Source organism: Rhizophagus irregularis, chromosome 2 (assembly GCF_026210795.1).
Source record: "Rhizophagus irregularis chromosome 2, complete sequence".
NCBI lineage: Eukaryota > Fungi > Glomeromycota > Glomeromycetes > Glomerales > Glomeraceae > Rhizophagus > Rhizophagus irregularis.
The window spans coordinates 4660025-4683252 of record NC_089430.1 but is presented as its reverse complement, the minus strand read 5'-3'; the positions used below and the strand labels follow the sequence as shown (position 1 = coordinate 4683252).

The following is a 23228-nucleotide window of genomic DNA, read 5'->3' as shown; positions in this document are numbered from 1 at the left end:
TTATTTTATGTAGCAGATATTTCACTTATAGGAATCTACAGTATATTAATTAGTAATTAAATTAATAAATTCTAATTTTGATTACTTTGAACGTTAGAATACAATTTTATAGTTAAAAATAAAGTTATGCTTTCTATTTTCATTTAATATGACTTTCCATTCATTATCATCTAACTCAGTTTTGATAATTTTGATGATTAGGTTGCTCTTCGACTTCTTTGATTTCATCAATTTTTTTCAACTTGAGGTGATTGTTCTTTAGAAAGTTTGGAAATCCTAATAGACATTAATTATAAATAGTAAGTTTAATAATATTAGCACTCAAATAAAAAAAAAAAAGAAAGAAAATTTTTAAACATCATAATTTCATATCTTACATTATATATATTTCTTCTAATTTATCCATGAAAACTTTATCATTATGAGGATTATGTTGAATATTGAGTTTATTTAATAATTCTTGCTTCATTTCTGGAAAATAATCAGTTTTCCATTCGTCATTATTAATCATTTCTTTAATTTTTTCTCGAGTCTTATCAACATTTGCAAAATAATATCTAAAGATAAATTTATGTATTAGCAAAAAAAAAAAAAATTTTTTTTTTCAAACGGGCATGATATTTTTTTTTGTAAAACATAATAAAATTAGTAGAAAAACTTACATTAATTCAGGAAACCATTCTTGACAACGTCTCTGATGTGGTAATAAATAAAATAATTCAATTTCGGCCAGAATCTGTAATGATAAGAAAAAAAATATTAAAATATTTTTTTTAACATACAAAAATTAACGCTTTTTTTTAAAAAAAGAAAGATGATATTATACCTCCACTTTTTGCATCAAATATGAGACTCTATTGTTATCCTTTTCAATCGCAAAATTAAGTAACCCAATAAGCAAATTCATAAGGTATACAACAATTAATAATGAGAATAAGACGATTAATATTGCAAGTGGTGGATTGCTCTTGTATGACCAATTACTCAATGAGCTTGAATCACCTTTTTTGATATAAAAAAAAAAAAAAAGTTCGTTAAATTCTTTTGAAAAAAAATGAATATACTAATATATATTAATAAATATACAGTACCTGTTAAGAATAAATACATTGCAAAAAGTGAGGTTCTATAGTCTATAAACATGTTTGTATTTTCATTAGGTGGTTGAACCATAAATGGTTTAGAATCAATAGTTCCATTATCAAATACTTGATTATAAGCAGGGGATATATTCCAAGGATTATTGGGATCATCATTCTTTGCAAGTTCCTCAAATGAATAATCGGATCTTGGTATCAATAGAATAAAAAATGCATGCGCAAAACTCATTACAATAATTAACAAGACTACTAAGAAAGACATAATTTGTCTCCCAACACTAACTATAATTGCAAAATATACACCAAAAGATTCAAATGCTCTAAAAAATAACAAAAATTTTATATCTAAAAATAGGCAGGAAAATGAAAGTAATTGAATTATTTGACCATTTAATTCATTTGATACAAGCCAATGAATAGAAGTGTAAATTGGAAGAAGGTACGCAATCATATCTATATATATTAATATAAATACAATTATTTTTTAAAAATCATTTAAACTAAATACTTTTTTAAAATAATTTTAAGTGATACATACCAAACAAATTCCAAAAATCATGGATCCACTGAGAAGGATTAAAAATAAGTTGACGAATTTCAAAACTCAGATGAACTAATCCAAGTATAATTGAAATAATTAAAAGTGGATTTCGAATATTTTCAGGGAGAGAAATTGATGCAGCAGCAGAAAAGCATATAAAAAAAATCATATACACAATCCAAATTATTGCATAATAATATTTCCCAAAAGTATTCCATTTAAAATTAATTATTAATTCACCACTCCATGTTTTATATATATCTCTATTTTTTACTTCGATAAATGGACTAGTTTTAGGCTTAATTAATTCCCAATACCAATCATAATCTTGTGGATAATTAACAAACTTAATGTAAGGAATAATAAAAGTAATTTCTGGCACTGTTTGACTATTTGAGTTACTTCTTGTATAATATCTAAAAAGACGGAAAATTCTCCGAGTTTTAAAATAAGCGACTGTGAGTATATCTTCATCTTTAGTGCAACAAACAAAATGGCAATATAATAATAAATTACATAAAGCACAATAAAAGGGTAAAAGGGGTAAAATTAAAATTAACACCAAGTATTTAACAAGTTTTAGTAAATAATACCAAAATCTATTTTTACGTAATTCCCTTAAACGGTTAATATAATAAATCCATGGAATGGTCCTATTAAAATTTTCTGGTTGAATATTTCTAAAAAAAGCATGATGATGTAAAGATGCTCTTCTATGTCTTATATGATAATTAGGTGAGTCTATAATCATAACTGTATCTAATGAAAATCTTGTAATATAATCTGGATAACATTTATTCAACAATGGCATTGAAGTTGTGATAATACCTAATAAATTCAAATAATTCCTGGTGTCTCTTAAATCTTGTCTAAAAAGAGTTACACAATTTTTGTAAATATTATCGATCAATTCCGTCTTATGTTCTTTAATAGCAAATGATAATAATTTTGTACCATATTTTAAAAGACTTAACCTATCATTAATTAAGTATGAAATCCATTCATCATTTAACTTAAAGCTCTCATAACTTGGAATAGGTAAAGTAGATTTTGAAAATAATTCATCACGATAATACGGAAAAATCTCCTCCCCCTCCGTACCATTAAGTTGCATACGATAAAAATAATTTAAAATAATAGATTTATTATATTCATCAAAATGATAAATAAAAAGACCCATTGATGTTAATATAACAATATCATCGTTACTAAGTAATGAACTTGAGATTATCCGTTGTAAAAAGAGGGTAAAATAATTATGCTTATCAGTTCTTGTACAAATGAAATTCCATTCCCATTCATTATTAACTTTAACTTTTTTGAAAACTTTCGAAGTAATACTGTCAGGAGTAATACTTAATTCCCATTTAATCGATTCATTAAAAGTTGGAGATATTTCTTCCATGAAGACCGCATGTATTTTATTCATATATCTATTAAACAAATGAATATTTAAGTAATCGTACGATTTCACATTGACCTTATCATCATCATTTAAAGAATAATCATATGAAAAATCTGAAAAATCTAATTTAAACTTCCAAACACATCCATCTAAAAATCCATATGCGTATTCGTCTGTAGTTTGAATTTTATATGGTATGCTTTGGGGTTGATATTCTTTTGGTAATTGATTATTCTTTTTTAAACGGTCTATACATTTTTTCCAGCAATGTTCTATCATGGAATTCCAAATTCCTGGCAAAACTTTGAAACTAACATAATCGAGTGTAGATAATAATAAAGAATGTAAATTCGTATGCTTCAAAAATTTATATACTTCAATATCTAAATAAAACAATAATTTAATATTAATAATTAATGATAGTTATGTTTTTTAACTTTGAAAAAAAGAAAATAATACCATTTAACGCATCTAAAGAAGCCACGGCGGCTTCTAATTCCAATGAATAAATCAATATTGATCTTCCATATCTAATACAAAGGAAGTTTTCGTCATTCTTAATCCTCGAATCTTTAAAAATGTCATACTAATAATTTTGAGAGAAAGAGAAAGATGAATATACTTTCATAAACAAACAATTTTAATATCATGTTTTATTACCATTCCTTTTCCACGATTCGTAAAATTGAAAACTCTAAAACTTCTTTCAGAAAGAGTATTCCATATGTAATGATAATCACCACATTCTAGATGTATACTACCATCTTTTCTTATATCACTGAAAAAAGTTGTAAAAATTCCATTTTCAATATCATCCTCCTTACCATCAGGTATTGAGTAAATTGATTCACATGTCCATTCATTATTTTTATTCTTGGTATAAGTCCACAACATATCGTGTGTTATGAATTGAAAATAGTTATTTTTATAGAAACTAATCTTTCTGTATGCAATAGATGGTAGCTTAATTTCTTGATTATTTTCCATATCGAATAATATGATTGGTTCTAATTAAATATGATTAAAAATAATTAGTCACATGCATTAGATAATGGAATCAAACAATTATTACTTACTTTCTCTATCTAGAGCACTAAAAAAAAGTTTCTTATCATCGGTAACAAATATACGTTTGATTTCTTCCCTTGTTTTAACAGTTTGAACTGTGTAGTCTAAATTAAGTTTTCCCTCTTCAATATCTCCATTCCAACCGACAATTGAATCATCGTTCACACTATAAGTAACAACGTATTTTTCATCTGGTGATAGAACTATCCTATTAATAGGTTTACCGTTATGTGGTTTATGTGATTCATCAATATCGGTTTTACCGATATAAGTTTTATCAATATCAATTTCTATGGAAACTTCACCCATTTGATATTCAAGAACTGGTAGCTGAATATTTTAATACTTTTAATATTTTCTCTTTCAAAAAAATAAATAAAAAAAAAAAATTTTTTTGAAAGAATCATCTGCTACGGTTAATATGCTATATATATACATATTTAGTGTATATATGCGCGATTCCTTAATAGATTAATTTAGATTAGTGCAAAACAATGTGTAAACTCCAAACAAGGAGAGTTTCTTTGAAGTGACAGGAGACACAATCGCATTTAATAAACTGTTCGTGTGAGAAAATCGTATATGGAAATTAATTGTTTCCATCAAAGTAATTTCAATACAAAAATCAATATAAATAACCAAATTAGTATAAGATTCACACAATGTTCACACTTCACAATGTTAAAATGGGAAAAAGACAATATCCGAACTTTGTGTTACTGTGAAAAGAATTTTTTTTTTTTTTAAGCGGTTAATTAACAATTGTTCACACTTTCTACATTTAATTTTAAAATCTAAAAATTACTAAATATTTTTAAAAAGTTTGTTTTAAATACTTACATAGGTTTAAGTTCCTATTAAGAAACATTATATAGAGTTCTGAACTAGTCGTCGAGTTAGCAAATGCGTAAACTAAGGGGTAAACCGTTGATCCCCTGAAAAAAAAGTTTCACGAAAGGTTGTGTAGAATTATATACATAAAAATAATAAACAAAATATGATTTAGTTATTGATGGTCGTTGTCGGTAAGACGATTTTTTTGATATTTAAACTTTAATTAAATATAAATTAATTTTCTTATAAATATATATATACTGAATATACTGTAGATTTCTCAAAAGAGGTAAAGAAATGTGTTATAATGGATAGTGATTGTATCGGTTAATCACAAAAAAAGAAAAAAGAGGTCAGGGATTAATTTTAAATTTATTGAAAAACTATTAAGTTTTTATTCATAAATTTGTTTATTAATTTAGAATAGTGAGGAAAGTTTGAGCACTTTGATCAATTGAAGAATCAAAGTGATAAAAAAGGTATGTTAAATATAGCTTAGGTATTTAATTATAGATATTAATTATATTAATTATTCAGACATTCAAGATCTATTAAAAATTATCTTTTTGTTTCGTAAATTAATCTCATCCCTTATTTATTTAGATCTCATCAGATTCAATAATTTTATTGTGATTAAAACTATTTGATTAAATTAGTGAGATTGAACTTTTTCGTTTAAACCACGAAGAAAGAAAGAAATTACTTCATAAAAAAGATAGTTTTAATTGCTAAAGTTATTAATTTACGAATAATTACTTTAGCTTATATTTTTTCAGAGTTTCCTCATCATACCCTCGCGTTAAGCTTTTAGAACTTTCTGTTTAATTAATTATTTAATTAGTTAAATAAAATTTTATTTTAAAATTAGCAGAAAAAGCAAATTAAACCATTCGTCATCATGTACAGTACTTTCTTAAACCACCAGCACAATTAACAACGATGCTTGCTTATTCAACAGTTCCTTTTTTTATACCTAATTTATTCGTGTTACGTGTTCTAACATGAAAAAAAATTTTTATTATATCAAGATTTACTCAAACTTTAAAGACTTATCATTTATCAAATGCGGGCAGTCTTAAGCTAATTACGTCGATATCAATATTTTTTTTTTGAGACGGAATTTAAGGATGAATACTTAAATTTCTAGGAGTGAGCCCAAGTTCAGAGAATTGTTGGGTCTTTAATATGAACTTTTGGACTTGGAAGTTAGAAATAGTCCTCTTAAAATAATTATTGAGAGTTTTTTTTTTCGGGAACATATTTATTTTTTTTTGTTATTTTACGCACTCATTTTAGACTTCCTGGACTTGAAATAGTTTGAGTGTTCGTTCTTATTTCTTCAAAAATAAAAAATTGGTTCAATTAAATTAATTAATTAGTTGATTGAAATCGAAAAACCCTTTCCAGATTACACGTTAAAATTGGGATAAAACTTGATGCAATAAACTGTTCTTAAAGTAAGTTTCAGGGATAATTTCCTTTTCTTTTTTAGAACCAATTAACCCATTTTTTTTTTAAAAAAACAAAAATCATTTTCCTTCGTTTTAGGAATGGACTTTAAAGGATCAATCAGACTCAGACTTTAAATTGTTAATACCAGAAAGATTAACCTTTTGTTCCATCATTGAAATTAAAATTCATAGTGATATTTTTATTTATTTAAGAAATGGATCCATCTTTATAATTATTTGATTAGAAACAAAATAAAATATATCTTCCTATTTATTGCTTTTGTTGCTCCGATGATGTTGATGATGGTGGATTTATAAATAAGTCATTTATTCCAATAAGTTCAACATCACTATTTTGAATAAAAAAAAAAGTCAACTAAACTTGAAAATGATACTAAATAAATGAGATGTTTATTATATATTTTACTTACAATATCAAATCTGAATTAGGTGGGATCTAATTATACAGAGGACAAGATTAATTTGTAAAATAAAAGTTTCGACGTAAATGTAAATTAAAAAAAAAAAAATTTGCAAATACTTACAACTGCACCAAAGCCAGAACTACCGTACCCGTAATCTGAAGTGACGGCAAGTGTAGCCTTTTGTCCAAGACTGAGTCTAAGAATACCTTCATCCCAACCTAAATTTAATTAATTTAAGTATTTAATTATCTATAATAATGCTCCAAGTTTTATATAGCATACCTCTAATCAGTTGACCAACCCCGACTTTGCAAAAGAGTGGTTTATTTCGGGTAATTGAAGAATCGAAATGATCAATACTCTTAATGAAGTTATCGTGTTTCGGATAATTCGGATTTTTAAGGTATCCAGTATCTTTAAAAGAATAAGCATAAATTAATAATAAACAATAATGGTACCACGATTAATTAAACTTACAGTTGATAGTGACTTCATCACCCTATAATAACAGAAAATGAAAACATTATAAAATATTATTCGAGAAATAAATTTTGACGATAGGCGAATATATAAAACATACCACTTTTGGAAAATTCTATTATTTCAAAAGAAAAAAAATTAAAAATTATGTTAACAGTTCGAACAAAGTCTATAAAGATATCTTACCACATTGTCACCGGGTTGAAAGTTCTGAATATTATTAAAAAAAAAAAAATAGAAAAATAATGAAATTATTAATTTAAATACTACCAATCAAAAGAAAAACTTTATTTTCAGAAAAAAAATATATACGAACAAATTTAGTGGGCCCCTGAATATCATAAAATATCACAAAATAATTAAATAAAAATTATCAATTTCATCAAAGAAAAACTATTTTCAGAAAAAAATATATATACGCACTGTATTTTCTTTTTTGCCCTGTTAAAAAAAAAAAAGTATTATCAATTCTGTAAAAGAAAAAACTAAACTTTCAGAAAAAGTATATACGAACGTAATTAGGTTCTCCCTAAATATTTTAAAAAAAAATAAAATTAAATTAAATTATTCCATTACTAATTATTAGTCAAAATTATATCCCCGATAATATACTTACGTATATTGGGTCATTTGGGTCAGTTATGATTTGGACTCCCTAAAAATTTTTTTTTCAATTAATTCAATTCTTTAATATAATACAAGAGAAAAAAAAAATTACCATTGTTACAAATCGTGATAAAAAATGAGTGAGAATGACGATTATATTATAATATATATATGCACGAAAGATCTACAATAAGTTCCACGTGACTAAGATGGGATGTGAGATTATATTTATCTCAGCGACGTTTTATTTGAGTGTCTGATGCCTATTCGTCACGTCCTGTGAGTGTATGCGAATGCGGTATAGAATAGAGTAATTTAGTGTAACAAAAATTTCATACTTAATTTAAAATTAGCATTAGAAAGTCTTTTATGTAAAATCAATAATGTAAATCGCTTATAAATCATTTTTTATTTTTGTGTAATAAAATTTTCGAAAGAGCGTGACCTCTCTAGCAAAAGATAGCTGTGGACTTCTTCCTAAATGTGATTGGTTCATAATGTGATACGGCAGATTTAATCAGCACTGAAATCCATTGGACAAGAGTCACAAGACGCGTGACTTTTCACAGTATATGCGCATAACATTTTTCTTTTCATAGATTTTTCAGATTTTTCGCAGTACGCGCACATAACATTTTATCGTGTAGCATTTAAAATTAATTTTTTTACTATAGAATTTCACTTGGATGAACATTTTTTATCTTAGAATTTTTATGACAGAAAAGTGAACTATTAAATCAAATATTTTGACAACTGAGTAAAGAATTCACAGATTTTCATTGAAATTTTGTAAATCTGAGTATTCAAAAACTTTATTTGTTCAACACTTCATTTTAACAAAAGCCAGTTAATTTAATCAAAGTACTAAAATTATACCATGAATATTTATTAGTAAAATCACAAACTTTAGATAAATAAATACATAATAATTTAGTTCAAAACTCAAAGAAACCACCTCATTCTGATAAAAGTTTTTTATATACACTATTATGAAAAATTGAAAATAATGTTAATAAAAAATAATTTGTAAAAAGAGAATATAAAAGACCAAAATGAAGGGAGAAGTGCGATTTACTGACGGGTCATACTGTATGGCTGTACCACAACCCCACAAAAGGGAAAATGTATATCACATCAAATTGGTTAATATTAAATCACGTGATTAATCATGGAATTTCGAAATTGGGAAAATTTTTTTAAATCACTTCTTTTTAAATGAGTAAAAGGTTAATTTATTCTTAATTAAAATCTGTTCATTAGACTAAAAGTTATTTAAGTTTTTGTTAGATTTGATTATAGAGGTAACGTACTGTAATTGAATTGTTAGTCAAATTTTTGCTCGAAAATTTGACTCGGAAGAAACTCCTGAAAAATGTGTAACAACTAATTAAAAAAATGTTGGTTCTAAGAACCATTTGTAAAATCTAGGCGATTAATTTTATTGTAAATCCATGTTTAAAAAATTTCCATCAAACGATCAAACGAAGGAGAATGGTGCTTTATTTGATATATGCATTAGTTCAAATATATTTAATCAACAACATGAAACAGTAGACGAAAATATAAATAATCGATTGGCATATATTTGCAGCACCATGCATTTGAGATCAGGTGAAAATTCTTTTTACAGATTAATAAATAGCGTAAATCATTAAATCATCCATAACTGAGCAAATATCAAAAATTTTGCCATGATGTTGCGTGGGACAAATATATAACTATATATAACTGAAAAAAGAGTAAAAATAATAATTGTATGAATATTAAACGGAAATTCCACTAATAATTCCCATTTTGTAATTTGTAAAAATTCCGTACCAATAAATAAATTCTTGATTAACGTTCAAACTGTTAGTAATACAAATATTGTAAATACTTTCCCTTTCCTTGTTTAGTTTGTAATTTACTTTGTTTGGAAATAAATGAGGTTACATAATCTTAATGATATAACTATCAGGTTTTTACCCGAACAAAAAATTACCTTCATTCATTTTGCAACTAACACAACATACAAACCCTACTCTATTACACTCACTCCTTTTGATAAAAAAAAAAAATAGTTGCATTCTTTACCCGTTGACGGGTTGTTTATTCCTATATCTTATATAGATTTTTCATATTCAAAGATAAAATTTTTAATACTATGGCAAGCCCCATGGAAATTGCCATCACTCACTACGAGGCTTTAAAAAAATATCTTTTTAGACATCTTGCCCGGGGTATGTTATCCCTTGAAATATAGATTTACTGAATTTCTTTGATTTGAATTTTTTGTAACACTTAGATTGCAACCATACTTCGCGATCTTTAAATACAAAATGTTTTTACCTTAGTCTAACGTTAGATTTACTTTTTTCACTTGTGACTTCTAATTGAAATCATTTATACTTTTTATAATTTATTATATAGAGCAAGCAAATGGCTCAAGAACGAATGCCAGAGAAAAGTTAACAAGACTTACGAAAGTACAATTTCAAGAACTTTCCACAGATGTCTATGACGAATTAACTAGAAGATTAATGGATACGAATGAAGGTACTAAAAAATATTTAATTTTTAATATTTTATTTAAAAATTAATTAATTAAATTCTTTGATCTTTCATATTTTGAAATCCAATTTTATAGTTCCATTTCTTCCCGTACGTGATGAATTCCATCCAAAGAGAAATCAAGCACGACAAAAATTAGCTACATTACCTCAGAATCGATTTAAAGATTTAGCAAGTGATGTTTATTATGAATTAGAACGTAGATATCCTGAACTCAAAGATATGGAGGTAAATTGATGTTTTCATTTTTATTCTTAGCAAAATTTTTTTTTTTACCTATGTATTTATTTGTATTTTAACGCAATTATATGCTAGTTCTCATCAACACCAGCATCATCAAGATCGAATAATTCATCGCCTCAACCACAAAATCCTCAACAAAATCCTCAACAAAACAAAATACCATCTGACGGAGTCAAATCTCAAACGTCAAGAGCTAATAACATCGTACCAGAAATTAGTACTTTAGTACAAGAAACTATTTCTGTAGATTATCATGTTCAAAAACAACCGGAAATGCAAAAAATCAATAATAATGATTCCGAAGTCACAAGCCCACAATCTTATACTTCTTCATCTCCAACAAATAATAACAATACTAATAATTATCCTCCCGTACCTGAGGGTATGCCACCAGAGTATGGTTCTCCACGATCTCCGCGTAGTCGTACCCAATCTTCTGCTTCATCCGTGTCTGATTTTGGACGCCGCTATGCAAATGGAATGAGCGTTAGTAGTATGAGCAGCATGTCAAGTAAAAATACACAAAATAGAGATACTGTCAACAGTCAAAAAAGTAATAAACCCCCTGATGCTGCTGTCAATTTTGCTTCTCTTGACAGTTTGATGGCTGATTTGGGTGATATGATTGATAAAAAGGCAAGCGGAAGTGCAAGCTCCTCTCCAAAACAAACTCAAGTACAGACTTTTGTAAGTTTAATTATTATTTTTTTTTTTTGCTGATTTTGGGATTTTTGAATTTTGCTAAATCTTATATGAAAAATTTTTTATTGTTTTGGAAATAGCCTTATGCTGAAGTTGAAAAAGTTAAATCAGATTACGAGTTACGTGTGGCTAATCTTCAAAAACGAATAAAAGAATTGGAAAATGAACTTTCGGTAGATATAAATTTATAATTTCAGTTTAAACTTTCCTTTTTTTTAAAAAAAAGTAAATAAATAAATATGATTTTTTTTTTCAAAGACAAAAGAAGCTGGCACTGATGATGATAGTGCTAGAGTAAAAGAACTTGAAAAGCAACTTGAAGAACAAAAGCAAATTAACAAGAAGCAAACAACAAAGATGACTGAATTAGAACGTGAATTTGATAAATTAACCGAAGACCATCATCAACAGCAAGAGGTTTGAATTAAGAACTTTCTTTTAGTTCGATATGGTTAATTTTATTAATTCTATATCGTCCACTTTTAGGTCGCTAATGACGTTCAAAAGGAGGCAACTGGTTTATTAGAAGAAATTAAAGAAATTTCGAAGCGAAATGAAGAATTGTGTGCTGAAAAGGAAGAAGATGCTGCAAAAATCAAGTCTTTGACGGGAGAAATAAATGATTGGAAAAATAAATATGAAAAGATAAGGACTGAATTAAGGAATTTGAAAGGTATAATAAAAATTTTTTTTGATAAATTAATTTTAAGATATTTTTTTATCCAACACTAAATATATATGTTTATTATATTGTAGCAACTTCATCTTTCTACAAAGAAGCGCCTAAAGTTGATATTGTGAAGGATAATTCATTAGCCCCAACACCTGATGGTGGGATCGAGGAATCTAGAATTGTTTCTTATCAAGTTGCAATAGATGACTTGTTAAGATCTGGAAGGTGTGACACACATTCTTACTGTTGATTTCAATTATTATATCACTTAAGTAATTTTTCTTTTTAGATCCGATGATCCAACAAATGTTCTTATGGCTATGAAGTCAATTGTTATTGCTTGTAAGAGTATAACTGAAGAGGTTGATAATTACGAGCAACGCAAAAGTGCATACATGAATGCAGAAGATAAATCTAATCTTGATGCTTGTAAAGCGAGGCTTTCGGTGACACTTAAGAATCTTATGACATCCGCCAAAAATCATGCAACTGGATATGGTATATCACCAGTTAGTTTATTGGATGCCTCAGCGGGTCATCTGACTGCAACTATTGTCGATTTGGTGAAAGCGGTTAAACTTAGACGTGAGCGTGGTCAGAACAATAATCTTAACCCAGATTCTTATCCTTTTAAAATTCCGTCAGAACCTTTGCCTACAAATAATTTTAGTTCCGAAATAGCACCTCTTAGAACCAAAAATAGTCAGAATGAAATGAATTCTGGCTCAGATAATCAAGTGAATGGAGTTAAAGCAGTAGATATTGACGAGTTAAAGGTAAATTTATTAATTACAATGGAGTATTATATTTTAAATTTATCAAATATTCGTTTCTAATTTTTATGTCGTTATTTAAAGGATTTCTTGGAACGTCAAACAGAAGCCATCGTACATGCAATTCATACTCTCTTACAGGCTATCCGCGGTGGTGCAACATATAGTACAAGTAACGATTTAACTGACAATATCAACACAATTACATCAATAGTGCTGACGGTTATTAAAGTTTGTCAAGATTCATTTAAATCGTCAGCTGGAGCAATATATCGAACAAGGGGTGATATTATACTGAAAGAATTGGAAAATAATGTTGATAAATTAGAAGAAATGAATGATTTAATAGCCAAAGATAGTACGGACTTTATGTCAAATAAGACTTCAAAACAGCGATTGGCAGGTGCTTCATTTGAAATAGCTAAATTTACAAAGGAACTTGTTGGTTTAGTTAAAAAAGATGATTAACGATTAAAAAAAAAATTTTAATAATAATTCTTAAGGTAAAACTTACCTATAATTGTGTTATTGAGAGTGGTAATTGATAATATGTTTGTAAGTTTTGTTTATTTATTTATTTATTCATATAGAACATTTTTCATTTAAATACTTTTCGGACATTATAAAAGTGAGTTTTAACTGTGTACACATTATACTTCTATATATACACAAAAAAGATCACTTAATTAGCATTATCAAAATTATATTTGTATACTTTTGGACAAAAAACTTAAGAATTTACATTCATTTTTTATTATTAACCTTAGAACTTTTTTTTTCAAATTTTTTTTTTGAGTTAAATTTTATTAGTGTATATTATTAAACATACAAAAAAAAATTTATTTATATAATAAAAAGCTTTGTACTTTTTTATATTAAATTTGTGTGTAAAAATTTTCAATAAACAAACTAAATATTTAATTAAGAACACTTTAAAATGTACATATAGTAATAAAATTGTGTTAATAATAAGAGTTTTATTGTCATAATTTTATCCAAAAAAAATTTTTTTTTTTTTTAGCAATAATATTTATAATATTAATAATAGTGTATATTTTTTCATATTGATCTAATATGTGTAAAATCCTGCACCACTTTTTCTACCAAGTTTGCCTTCTTTGACTAAATCATCCAACTTTTTAATGGGAGCGACAAGGCCAGCATCAATTTTTCCATCTTTACGCCATCCATCCACAATAGATTTAAGAGTATCTAATCCTACAAACTAAGATATTTAAAGTAAGACAAAAAAAAAGAAATAAATAATTTGTTTTAATTATTAATTCGAACAAAGTTTTCTTAAAAGCTTAATAATATTAAACTTACATCAGATAATTCAAAAGGACCCATTGGCATTCCAGCACCTAATTTCATGGCAGTATCAATATCTTCAGTAGTAGCCTCACCACGTTCAGCAAGACGGACAGCTTCCATTAAATAGGGTACAAGCAATCGATTTACAATAAATCTAAAAAAAAAAAAAAGTGATAATTTAATTTATTTTTATAAAATCTTTTTTTTTGTTATTAACATACATACCCAGGAGTATCTTTACAAGTTACTGGAGTTTTTTTCATTCTCTTTGTAACATCAACTAATTTTTGATAAGTATCTTCACTAGTTTGATCATTTTTAATAATTTCAACCAATTTCATTTGAGGTACAGGATTAAAAAAATGTAAACCAGCAAATTTATCTTGCCTTTCAGTTATTTTAGAAATTTCTGATATAGGTAAACTACTTGTATTTGAAGCAAAAATTGTATTAGGTTTAGATATTTTATCTAATTTTTTAAATAAATTTTGTTTTGTTTCTAAATTTTCTACTATAGCTTCAATAATTAAATCAGTATTTTCTGCACCTTTTTCACTATTAGTTTCAGTTTTAATATTTGACCAAGTAGTTTCTATAAAAGATTTTTGTGAATTTTCATCATCTTTAAACTGTTTTTTTGCTATTCTAGATAATGATGCATCAATTATCTTTTTTCCTTTTTCAATAAATGCTTGTTCTATATCTACCATAGTTACTTTAAACCCATTTTGTGCTGCTACTTGAACTATCCCAGCTCCCATAAGTCCTGAACCATAAACTGTAATATTTTGTATAGAATTATTATTTGGTGTGGTTGTTGAAAAATTATTATTTAATAATAATGGACGTAATAAAGATGTTTTAAATGAAATTTTCGTTGCATTATTTGTTAAATGACCACGAAAAGATGATAGAATGAATTGTGCCATTTTTTTTTCTTTTCCTATTTTTTTTTTACGAATAAAATACCTTTTTATAAGAGATTCGAATAATCTTTTTTTTTTTGAAACTAATTTATGATTAAGTTGGATCGGATCAATCTAAAATTGGTCGATCCGTTATTTATTTACTGCAATTTACTGTTATTTACTGCGGTGTTACGACGCACTTTTGCACCGCTTAATCCACCTTTTTCGATTATGCAAGATGATAAAATGTCAAAGATTAGTTTATTTCAATCCCGGTAAAAGCATAAATCGTGATATTGCAACTCAATTTAAAGAACGATTCATGTGAATAATCACATGAATAAAAATCGAAAAACTCTATATTTGCATGTTTAAAAAATTATTTTTTTTTTTTTTCGATGTGATATTTCTTAGATTTTTTTTCTCTCTTTTTTTAAAGATCTTAAAACAAAAAAAAAAAACAAAAAAAAATATTTAAAAATAAACAATATATGATTGATGTACGAACAAAAATGATGGTTATGAGGAAGGAAGTCGGACTGCAATAAAATACAAGCTAAAAAATATATAAAAAAGTTTGGTTGTGATATAGATGTGTTATGAAAAAATGTTAAAAAGGAACGATGCTCATCTAATAAAGAAAATTTTCAAAATATATAAAATGTTGAAATCACCAAATCCACGTATCATGAAGAATGAGTAATATATATATATATATATAAACACAAATTGAAAGAAATGGGCTATCATATATAAAAAGAGAAAAAGTATATATATACATAGTACATATACATATACGTAAGAACGTAACACATTGATCCCTTCTGATATTTTACTTAATTGGAATCACAACCTTTTTTGTGTTTGACCTTAAATAGAAATCAAACAAGCCGCAGAATGTCCTGCTGACTTTTGTGAAGATTTACATATCTTGCACCGAGCTTGATATGCTTCCGCTCATTACCCGGTCTTCATTATACGTGAAGCCGGCAAATTGTCGTTGTACAGTTTCTGATAGATGTGGTTCATTTACATAAGAATCTTGAGGAGTTTCTGAGGTAAATTCCTCATCAAAATTTGAAGTATCAATAGCAGATTCCTTAATTTTTTTTAAAAAAGTTAATATTAATCTGAATTCATAAGACTCCAAAATGAGAATTTCGTTAATTACATACCACACTAGGTTTAAATGGTGGCTGTACTTTCTTTTGCATCAATCTTCTCCAATCAATTGAAGCAAAGAAAGGATGATCTTTTATTTCTTGTGCACCATTATTTCCAAGGCGTTGAGTGGGTTCCCGAGTTAATAACTATTTATATTAAAATATTATGATTTTAATGAAAATTATCATTATATCAATAATTGATCAATTAAAAGAACACAAACCCCCGATAATAAACTTCTTGCATCGTTCCCAACTTCTTCTGGAAATCTCAACTCGTCCTGTAAAATTTTTCTATACATTTCATTTGTATTTTCATCGTAAAACGGTGGCAAACCCGTCAACATTTCGAACAATAAAACTCCTAGAGTCCACCAATCTACTGTTTTTGTATAACCATGACCTAACAATAATTCGGGAGCAAGATATTCCGGCGTCCCGCAAAAAGTATGGGTTGTTTCTGATTCAGTCATATTTAATTTACAGAGACCGAAATCGCATAAAGCGATATGTCCTGAATAGTCTAGCAGAATATTTTCGGGTTTTAAATCCCTTTGAATATTGAAATATATTAAATGCGAAAAAAAAAGTGTAAAAAGAAATTATCAATACGATTTTGATTTAAAGTTCAGGTAAACTCATTTTCAAAGAATTTTCATTATTTTTTTACTAACCGGTAAACCACGTTGAAATCATGTAAACATTCCAATGCGCAAAGTAATTCAGCGGCATAAAACCTTGATCTCTCTTCATCAAATCGTCCTTCCCTTTGCAAATGGTGAAACAATTCACCACCATTAACAAAAGCAAGCACCAAATACAATTTCTCTGGACTTTGGAAAGAGAATTTTAGCGGTACAATGAAAGGATTATTGATTTGTGCTAAAACTGTACGCTCCGCTAATGTATGATTAACCTCTGATCGGGAAACGATATGAGCTTTACGAATGGTTTTTAGCGCATAAATTCGAGAAGTATCCTTTTTTCGTACTTGCATGACCTAATATATCGATATACACATATTAATACATTAAATAAATCCTTTTTCTTTAAATAACTGAAAACGTAAAAATAACTGCGGATTTCAATATCACTTTCTATTATCAAAATGTGATAGGTACCTTGCCAAAACTGCCCTTGCCAATGACTTTTAATAAATCAAATGCATCGATTGTTAAGGGGATATTTGCCTAATAAATAGCATTGATGGTTTCGAAATGTCAAAATTTGAAAAAAAATGAAATGAACTACCAAATGAAAATAAAAAATGCTTATATACATGATCCTTCTTGTAACAAATGTGAACATGTACACTACCCGTTCCACCTGCTAGATTGAACCAATTTTCATGCAATTTCTAAATATAAAAAAAGAAACAACGAGAAAATCAGAGACTATAATAAAATTGGCATTAAGTCACTATTAAATTTTAATTCTACTTACGTTTGGATCATTAAAACTAGGTGCAATTTTTACGCCACCAAGGAAAACGTCATTTCCCATATCATTAGTATGTTGGCCAGTTTGAGTAGATTTACGTAAATAAATTTGTATCGATACATCAGACTCTCTTGAGACATCGCTATAAAATATACAACAAAAAAAATCAGATCAAAGAATTAAAACTAGAAACTAGATCAAAATCAAAATTATTGATGATAATATAACTAACTTTCCATACTCACAAATGCGCTCGATACTGCCAAGTGGGGTTTTGAACTTCACCGCCCAAAGCATCGATCAAAACTTCGTTTTTGTCAAACTCTAAAACCACATAAGGAAGCCACCAACATTGTTTCCTTTGCATGCTGTCTCTATTACCCCTTGTATTCGTTGGGACTGATGAAAAATGCGGTGGAATTTGTGGAGGTCTTATGCCAGGAGGTAAAGTGATTCCACGAGCTTCAACTACACGGATGAGCAAAAGTCCAGAAGCTGGTATAGGTGTAGGGGAAGTAGGCGTTGAAGGAACACCATCAGTTACCACAGAAGGATTTTGAGGTCTTTGATTCCAAAGACGCATTATGGACAAATATCGTTTTTATTTAGTTTAATTTAGTTTTAAGAAACCGTATAAAGAAAGAGAGAAATTTTTTTTTTATTTTTGTGATAAAAGTAGAAATGATTTTTTAAAAATGAAGTTTTTTTTTTCTGACTAATAAACGTAAAATAACAAAAAAAAATAACGGAGAAAATTATTCGTGGAAGTCAAAATAGATATTCTTTTAATATCTTACTTTAAAACCCAAACCAGTTACTTTGATGGACAATATTATACTTTTACTAAATATTAAATTGTTATAATATGTATTCTTTGTCATGATATAATTGGTTCAATGTAAACCATTTTTAATTACAATCAATAAAATCAATAAGATAAAATTTTATAAATAGTTTTTATATTTTATAATAATAGGTTCGGAGAATTGAAATTCTATATTTATCAAAATTAGCTTAATTGCAAAATTGATGTTTTATTATGTAAATAGTAACGTTTTACAATCAGATATGTAAATAATAAATGAAAATCTTAAATTTACCTATCGGATTTAGATTTTAAACATCATTTTTTTTTTAAAAAAAAAAAATCTATGCTTAATAATCATTAATGTAATTTTACGCTAGATTTGACGCATTTTTTATTTTATCCTTCTGTACTTTTTGCTTCGTACATATATTATGCCAATTATTCAATCCAATAAATTGTTTGCATGTGGATCTAATGGCAATGGACAACTTGGAATAGGATCGTTTGAAGATACTAATATTCCCACTGCTTGTAAATTCTTTATAACTAAACAAACAGAACAGCAACTTGAGTCGCAAGAATTTCAGCTATCACAAAAAACTTTTAACTCGGTTTTAGAAAATTTAGATACTAAACCAAAAGTTATATCTGGCGGAGGAAATCATTCTGCTATCATAACATCATTTGGAGAATTATGGATGAGCGGACTAAATGATGATGGACAGAGTGGTATCGCATCTGATTCTCTAAAAGAGTCCAAGTTTAATAAAGTAGAAATTCTTGATGAACATGAGGTAAGACGATGGGAATATGTAACTTGTGGTTGGAATTTTAGTTTAGCTGTGGAAGAAGAAAATGGATACATTTATTCATTCGGCAAAGGAGTTTATGGAGAGTTGGGATGTGGTGAGAATGTGAAAAAGACGGGTGGGAGAGGAGTGAGAATAAAAGGTGTTGAGGGAGTGGAGAAAGTTGTCTGTGGTTTAAGGCATGTTGTATGCTTGAATAAGGAGGGGAAGTGTTTCGGTTGGGGGAGTAACAAATATGGACAATTAACAAAATTTGATAAAGACAATAATGAAAAATCGCATAAAAAGAAGAAAGAAACATTATATTTTGAACCTGTTAGAATATTTCATGACTTGAATCTTAGAGTGATAGATGTGGCCTGTGGACAAAATCATACCGTGGTACTGACAAGTGATGGAGAACTTTATACATTTGGATTGAATAAATATGGGCAATTGGGATATGATTTTCCAAATAAAATAAAATTTTCAGATATACCTAAAAAAATTGATCATGAATCAATTGGAAAAGTTAAGAGTATACATTGCGGATGGAATAATACTATAATAATATGTGATGATGATAAATTATTAATATGGGGCAGAAATGATCATGGACAGTGTGGAAAGAATAATCCTGAGAATGAGAATGATGTGGATGGGTGGATGGATAAGCCTGTTCCTTTATATTATTTGCCACAGAATTTGATATTAAGTGAAGGATTTGAAATTGAGGAATGTGCATGTGGATCAGAACACACTTTAATCATTTCTAAACAAGGGGAATGTTTAAGTTGGGGATGGAATGAACATGGAAATTGTGGAATTGGAGATAACGAAAACAGATGGCAACCCGTAAAAGTAAGGAAAGCAGGGAATATTAAGAAGGTTGGGGGAGGATGCGGAAATTCTTGGATTTGGGTGCAAGACGGATAATAAGAGCTGCGGCAAAAAAAATATAATTTAGATGACAGATTAATTATTATAATTATAATTTAACTAGTTATAATTTAAATTTAAATGTTCATATTTAGTGATCTTATTGATCTTATCCGATTAGGTTTACTATTAATAATTTCATAAATAGAGTTTTTAGCCGCAACCAAAATAATCCAAATTAATTTTGTTTCTCATCGGAAACGATGGAAGATGACGTAATACAAAATTACAATTAATATATGTGGGAATAAAATACGTTGTCCAATTAAATAGTATATTATTAAAAAAAAGCCATATTCCAAAGAAGGGATATCTGATTTTCTCTATGATCTATTTTTTTCGGTGATACGCAACGTAATCTACGTAATCTATCCATCTCTAATCTAGATGGTCTCGAATGTGATCACAAATTTAAAAAAGACATGCATTGTGCTATTTTTTCACGTGAGACTACAAATAATTATATAAATTGCCTATCTGTTGAAACTATCAATAACTACAATTAATATCCAAATATCTAAAATAACAAAACCATAACAAGCAATTCCAAATAAAAGAATACTTTCCCTTATTTTCTATTTTAATATTTATTTTAGTGTTCAATTCTAAAGAACCCTATTTCATAAAAATGGGATGTTGTGGAAGTAAAGATGACGATAGTAAGGTTTGATTCGTTTTTTTCAGGTTCTTTCATTTTTTTTTTTTTGGTAATGACTAACTCTTTGGTAATAGACAAACGAAAGTACTCGTCTAATACCTCGTGACGGCTCCTCGGCATATGAAACGTCGGTTGAGAATAATTTTTAATATTCTACATATCGATTGTTTTTTAATATTTACAAAAATTAATTTTATTTTTAATGTAAATATTTATATTAGACCGAGGATGTCTTACCCACGTTATGATGCCACTGCCGAGCAGGATGCACTGCAAAAGATTGTTCAGCGAACATCAGAGTTAGTTTTAATTAATTCTATATCTTAAATTGTACCAATCATTTAAATAAATTGTGGTTAAATAATTTATTTTTATATTTTAGGAACTTTATTGATATATCAAATACATATGCTACTGAGCGTTTACAACAACAAGATGCAATAGATCGTGCAAATGAATACAAGTATTATTTAATTTTTTTTATTTTTTTTCAAAGGTTTCGAGCTTGAAATTAACTATCAATTTTTCTTTTAGAGACTTGTTAGGTTCAATCAAGCTTGATTCAAAGACTCTTCAAAAGATACAAGAGAAGAGTAGCACATTACCAAAGATGCATCAACGTAAAAAATCTCGAACATCACTGCAATCTCAACAGGCTGCTTCACCCGATAAACGGGGAGTTGCAATGGATTTACCTCCACATGTAGTATTGGGTGGTGGGTGTGTTACAGAAGAGGATCAGAAATGGGTATGTACTTTGCAGTTGTTATTTTTCTATTTTAATGAAAAAATTTTACTTATTAACTTGTTCCTTCTTTGATTGCTTACAAAGCTAACGAAAGTTATGGAAGAAATACAAGAAGCTATTGAACACATTGAAGTTGAATATATTGGTGATTTAGTAGTTCCCTTGACGTGGGCTAATTCTGCACCAATTCATGCTGTTCATGGTTGAAATCTTTTAAATTAATAATTTATAAACATTTTATTTTATATGGGAGTGGTGGATTCTCCTTCCTCCCCTTTAATTATTTTATTAATTATGATCTTTATGATCTTTATGATTGATTTTACATTTTTTTTTTGTATTTCATTGTTATTCTTAATTAACTTTTTGAAAGCAAAGAAAATATTTAAGGAAAAACTTTATTTGTATATTATATTAATATCATTAGGGAAGAAATATTTATGGAACGATATATTGCAATATATGTTAGAGTTTTCTTGGGGTATTTGATGTGTTTGGTATATAATTTATTTTATAATCATGTAAATATTGATGACATATGATTTTATTAAGTATCATCAAGAATTTATAAATAAACTATCGTATAATATCACTTTTTTTTTATTTGATTACATATTCAAATTATCAAATTATAACTAATTGTGGACATGGAAAAATTGGATATTTGGTCCAATATTTCACATCCTCCTCGATGTGTATGATCATACGAGAATGAATAAATTGATCTTTTAGGATCAATTGTTAAAGTTTCAAGCTCTAATGATATTTGTTACATCATTGTTAAAAATTTTGACTTCGTGCGATCTATAAAAAAGGGAATTATATATTATTACTCTACGAATTATTCCAACGAGTTTATAAATATTATTTTCATCAATCACAACTTGTTTATATTGTATCTTTTGATCATGTTTTGCAATTAGAATCAGAATTATTATATATTGTAGAATAATAAATTAAATCAAAATCAAATTAAACTTTACATTTTTACAATTACGAAATTAGAAATTTTTATTCTTAACTTTTAAATTTACTATTTGATCTAAAATAAAAAAAAGATAAAAAAATAAAAATAAAAATTATAATATATTAATTAAAGCATTAATAAACCATTTAAATAAATTAAAAATTTCGAATTAGAAATATCATTTTAATAGAAAGAATATTGACTTTTCTAATTTTGCTTCTGTTTTTCTTTTTGTAAATGGATAATTTTGTCCCAAAACCTTCTTAATTTCTTCTGATGTCGGTCGACTTAACGATATCATTTAATTATAAGCGCAATGAGTACCACCGACTCTTCCATCTCTGCTCGCTCTTCTGCTTCTCCCATTTCGTGGATAACGAGAGATAATATTATAGCTCTCGTCATCGTAATTTCGTGTTCGTTCAATTGCGCAGATTGACCTAATTCCTGAAAAATTCTCTATTTCTAAATTTCTATCGTAGCTTACATCATGATATGTAAATAATCCAGAGATCACTTCATATACAATTATAAATATAAGTAGCTTTAGTCCTCATAAAATTTAGGAAAAATATAGCATATATTTTCTGATAGCATCATTATTTGGCTAACATTAATAGATTAATGAACAAGTCCAATTGTAA

The 23228-nt window shown here is 27.5% G+C and overlaps 7 protein-coding genes across 7 annotated transcripts; 3 read left to right on the top strand and 4 right to left on the bottom strand.

Moving 5' to 3' along the window:
• Positions 1-227: 227 nt before the first annotated feature.
• On the bottom strand, positions 228-4423 carry OCT59_012375 (uncharacterized protein; the record flags this gene model as incomplete). The annotated part of the gene is made up of 3 exons (XM_066134409.1): positions 228-276; positions 2235-3429; positions 4123-4423. 3 exons carry the CDS (start codon positions 4421-4423, stop codon positions 228-230), a joined length of 1545 nt encoding a protein of 514 aa, XP_065989677.1.
• A 2143-nt stretch (positions 4424-6566) lies between these two features.
• OCT59_012374 (uncharacterized protein) lies at positions 6567-8040 on the bottom strand. Its single transcript, XM_066134408.1, has 12 exons — positions 8023-8040; positions 7921-7959; positions 7819-7833; positions 7728-7745; positions 7621-7635; positions 7491-7514; positions 7405-7419; positions 7302-7323; positions 7107-7238; positions 6945-7042; positions 6831-6856; positions 6567-6749 (listed from the first exon to the last, which is right to left on the bottom strand). Exons 1-12 carry the CDS (start codon positions 8023-8025, stop codon positions 6671-6673), a joined length of 486 nt encoding a protein of 161 aa, XP_065989676.1. The 5' UTR covers positions 8026-8040; the 3' UTR covers positions 6567-6670.
• Positions 8041-9896: 1856 nt separating this feature from the next.
• OCT59_012373 (uncharacterized protein) lies at positions 9897-13724 on the top strand. The gene is made up of 10 exons (XM_025323993.2): positions 9897-10129; positions 10320-10445; positions 10537-10688; positions 10776-11390; positions 11486-11578; positions 11664-11822; positions 11892-12078; positions 12162-12303; positions 12368-12854; positions 12936-13724. The coding sequence occupies exons 1-10, from the start codon at positions 10054-10056 to the stop codon at positions 13317-13319; spliced, it is 2421 nt and encodes an 806-aa protein (XP_025188635.1). The 5' UTR covers positions 9897-10053; the 3' UTR covers positions 13320-13724.
• OCT59_012372 (uncharacterized protein) lies at positions 13667-15193 on the bottom strand. Its single transcript, XM_066134407.1, has 3 exons — positions 14391-15193; positions 14178-14319; positions 13667-14076 (listed from the first exon to the last, which is right to left on the bottom strand). Exons 1-3 carry the CDS (start codon positions 15092-15094, stop codon positions 13921-13923), a joined length of 1002 nt encoding a protein of 333 aa, XP_065989675.1. The 5' UTR covers positions 15095-15193; the 3' UTR covers positions 13667-13920.
• Positions 15194-15305: 112 nt separating this feature from the next.
• OCT59_012371 (AGC protein kinase Gad8) lies at positions 15306-18439 on the bottom strand. Its single transcript, XM_025312915.2, has 8 exons — positions 17922-18439; positions 17680-17818; positions 17516-17593; positions 17358-17426; positions 16911-17236; positions 16461-16788; positions 16249-16383; positions 15306-16172 (listed from the first exon to the last, which is right to left on the bottom strand). Exons 1-8 carry the CDS (start codon positions 18257-18259, stop codon positions 15996-15998), a joined length of 1590 nt encoding a protein of 529 aa, XP_025188633.1. The 5' UTR covers positions 18260-18439; the 3' UTR covers positions 15306-15995.
• A 473-nt stretch (positions 18440-18912) lies between these two features.
• On the top strand, positions 18913-20494 carry OCT59_012370 (uncharacterized protein). Its single transcript, XM_025312914.2, has one exon. The coding sequence runs from the start codon at positions 18916-18918 to the stop codon at positions 20206-20208; it is 1293 nt and encodes a 430-aa protein (XP_025188632.1). The 5' UTR covers positions 18913-18915; the 3' UTR covers positions 20209-20494.
• A 345-nt stretch (positions 20495-20839) lies between these two features.
• Positions 20840-22225, top strand: OCT59_012369 (uncharacterized protein; the record flags this gene model as incomplete). The annotated part of the gene is made up of 6 exons (XM_025312913.2): positions 20840-20875; positions 20944-20996; positions 21091-21168; positions 21252-21332; positions 21404-21617; positions 21702-22225. The coding sequence occupies 6 exons, from the start codon at positions 20840-20842 to the stop codon at positions 21822-21824; spliced, it is 585 nt and encodes a 194-aa protein (XP_025188631.1). The 3' UTR covers positions 21825-22225.
• Between the last annotated feature and the right edge of the window lie 1003 nt (positions 22226-23228).

Excerpts from the sequence above, each read along its gene's own strand:
- OCT59_012374 (XM_066134408.1), bottom strand. Across the intron at positions 7,239-7,301 it reads TGATGAAGTCACTATCAACT|ATACTGGATACCTTAAAAAT; the intron begins GTAAGTTTAATT and ends ATTCTTTTAAAG. Across the intron at positions 6,857-6,944 it reads GTTCTGGCTTTGGTGCAGTT|ATCCCACCTAATTCAGATTT; the intron begins GTAAGTATTTGC and ends CTGTATAATTAG.
- OCT59_012372 (XM_066134407.1), bottom strand. The coding sequence starts at position 15,094 with ATGGCACAATTCATTCTATCATCTTTTCGTGGTCATTTAACAAATAAT. Across the intron at positions 14,320-14,390 it reads ACTTGTAAAGATACTCCTGG|ATTTATTGTAAATCGATTGC; the intron begins GTATGTATGTTA and ends TTTTTTTTTTAG. Across the intron at positions 14,077-14,177 it reads GTCCTTTTGAATTATCTGAT|TTTGTAGGATTAGATACTCT; the intron begins GTAAGTTTAATA and ends TAAATATCTTAG.
- OCT59_012370 (XM_025312914.2), top strand. The coding sequence starts at position 18,916 with ATGCCAATTATTCAATCCAATAAATTGTTTGCATGTGGATCTAATGGC.
- OCT59_012371 (XM_025312915.2), bottom strand. The coding sequence starts at position 18,259 with ATGCGTCTTTGGAATCAAAGACCTCAAAATCCTTCTGTGGTAACTGAT. Across the intron at positions 17,427-17,515 it reads TTTGTTACAAGAAGGATCAT|GCAAATATCCCCTTAACAAT; the intron begins GTATATAAGCAT and ends GCTATTTATTAG. Across the intron at positions 17,237-17,357 it reads GCAAGGGCAGTTTTGGCAAG|GTCATGCAAGTACGAAAAAA; the intron begins GTACCTATCACA and ends TCGATATATTAG.
- OCT59_012373 (XM_025323993.2), top strand. The coding sequence starts at position 10,054 with ATGGCAAGCCCCATGGAAATTGCCATCACTCACTACGAGGCTTTAAAA. Across the intron at positions 10,689-10,775 it reads CTGAACTCAAAGATATGGAG|TTCTCATCAACACCAGCATC; the intron begins GTAAATTGATGT and ends ATTATATGCTAG. Across the intron at positions 12,079-12,161 it reads TGAATTAAGGAATTTGAAAG|CAACTTCATCTTTCTACAAA; the intron begins GTATAATAAAAA and ends ATTATATTGTAG.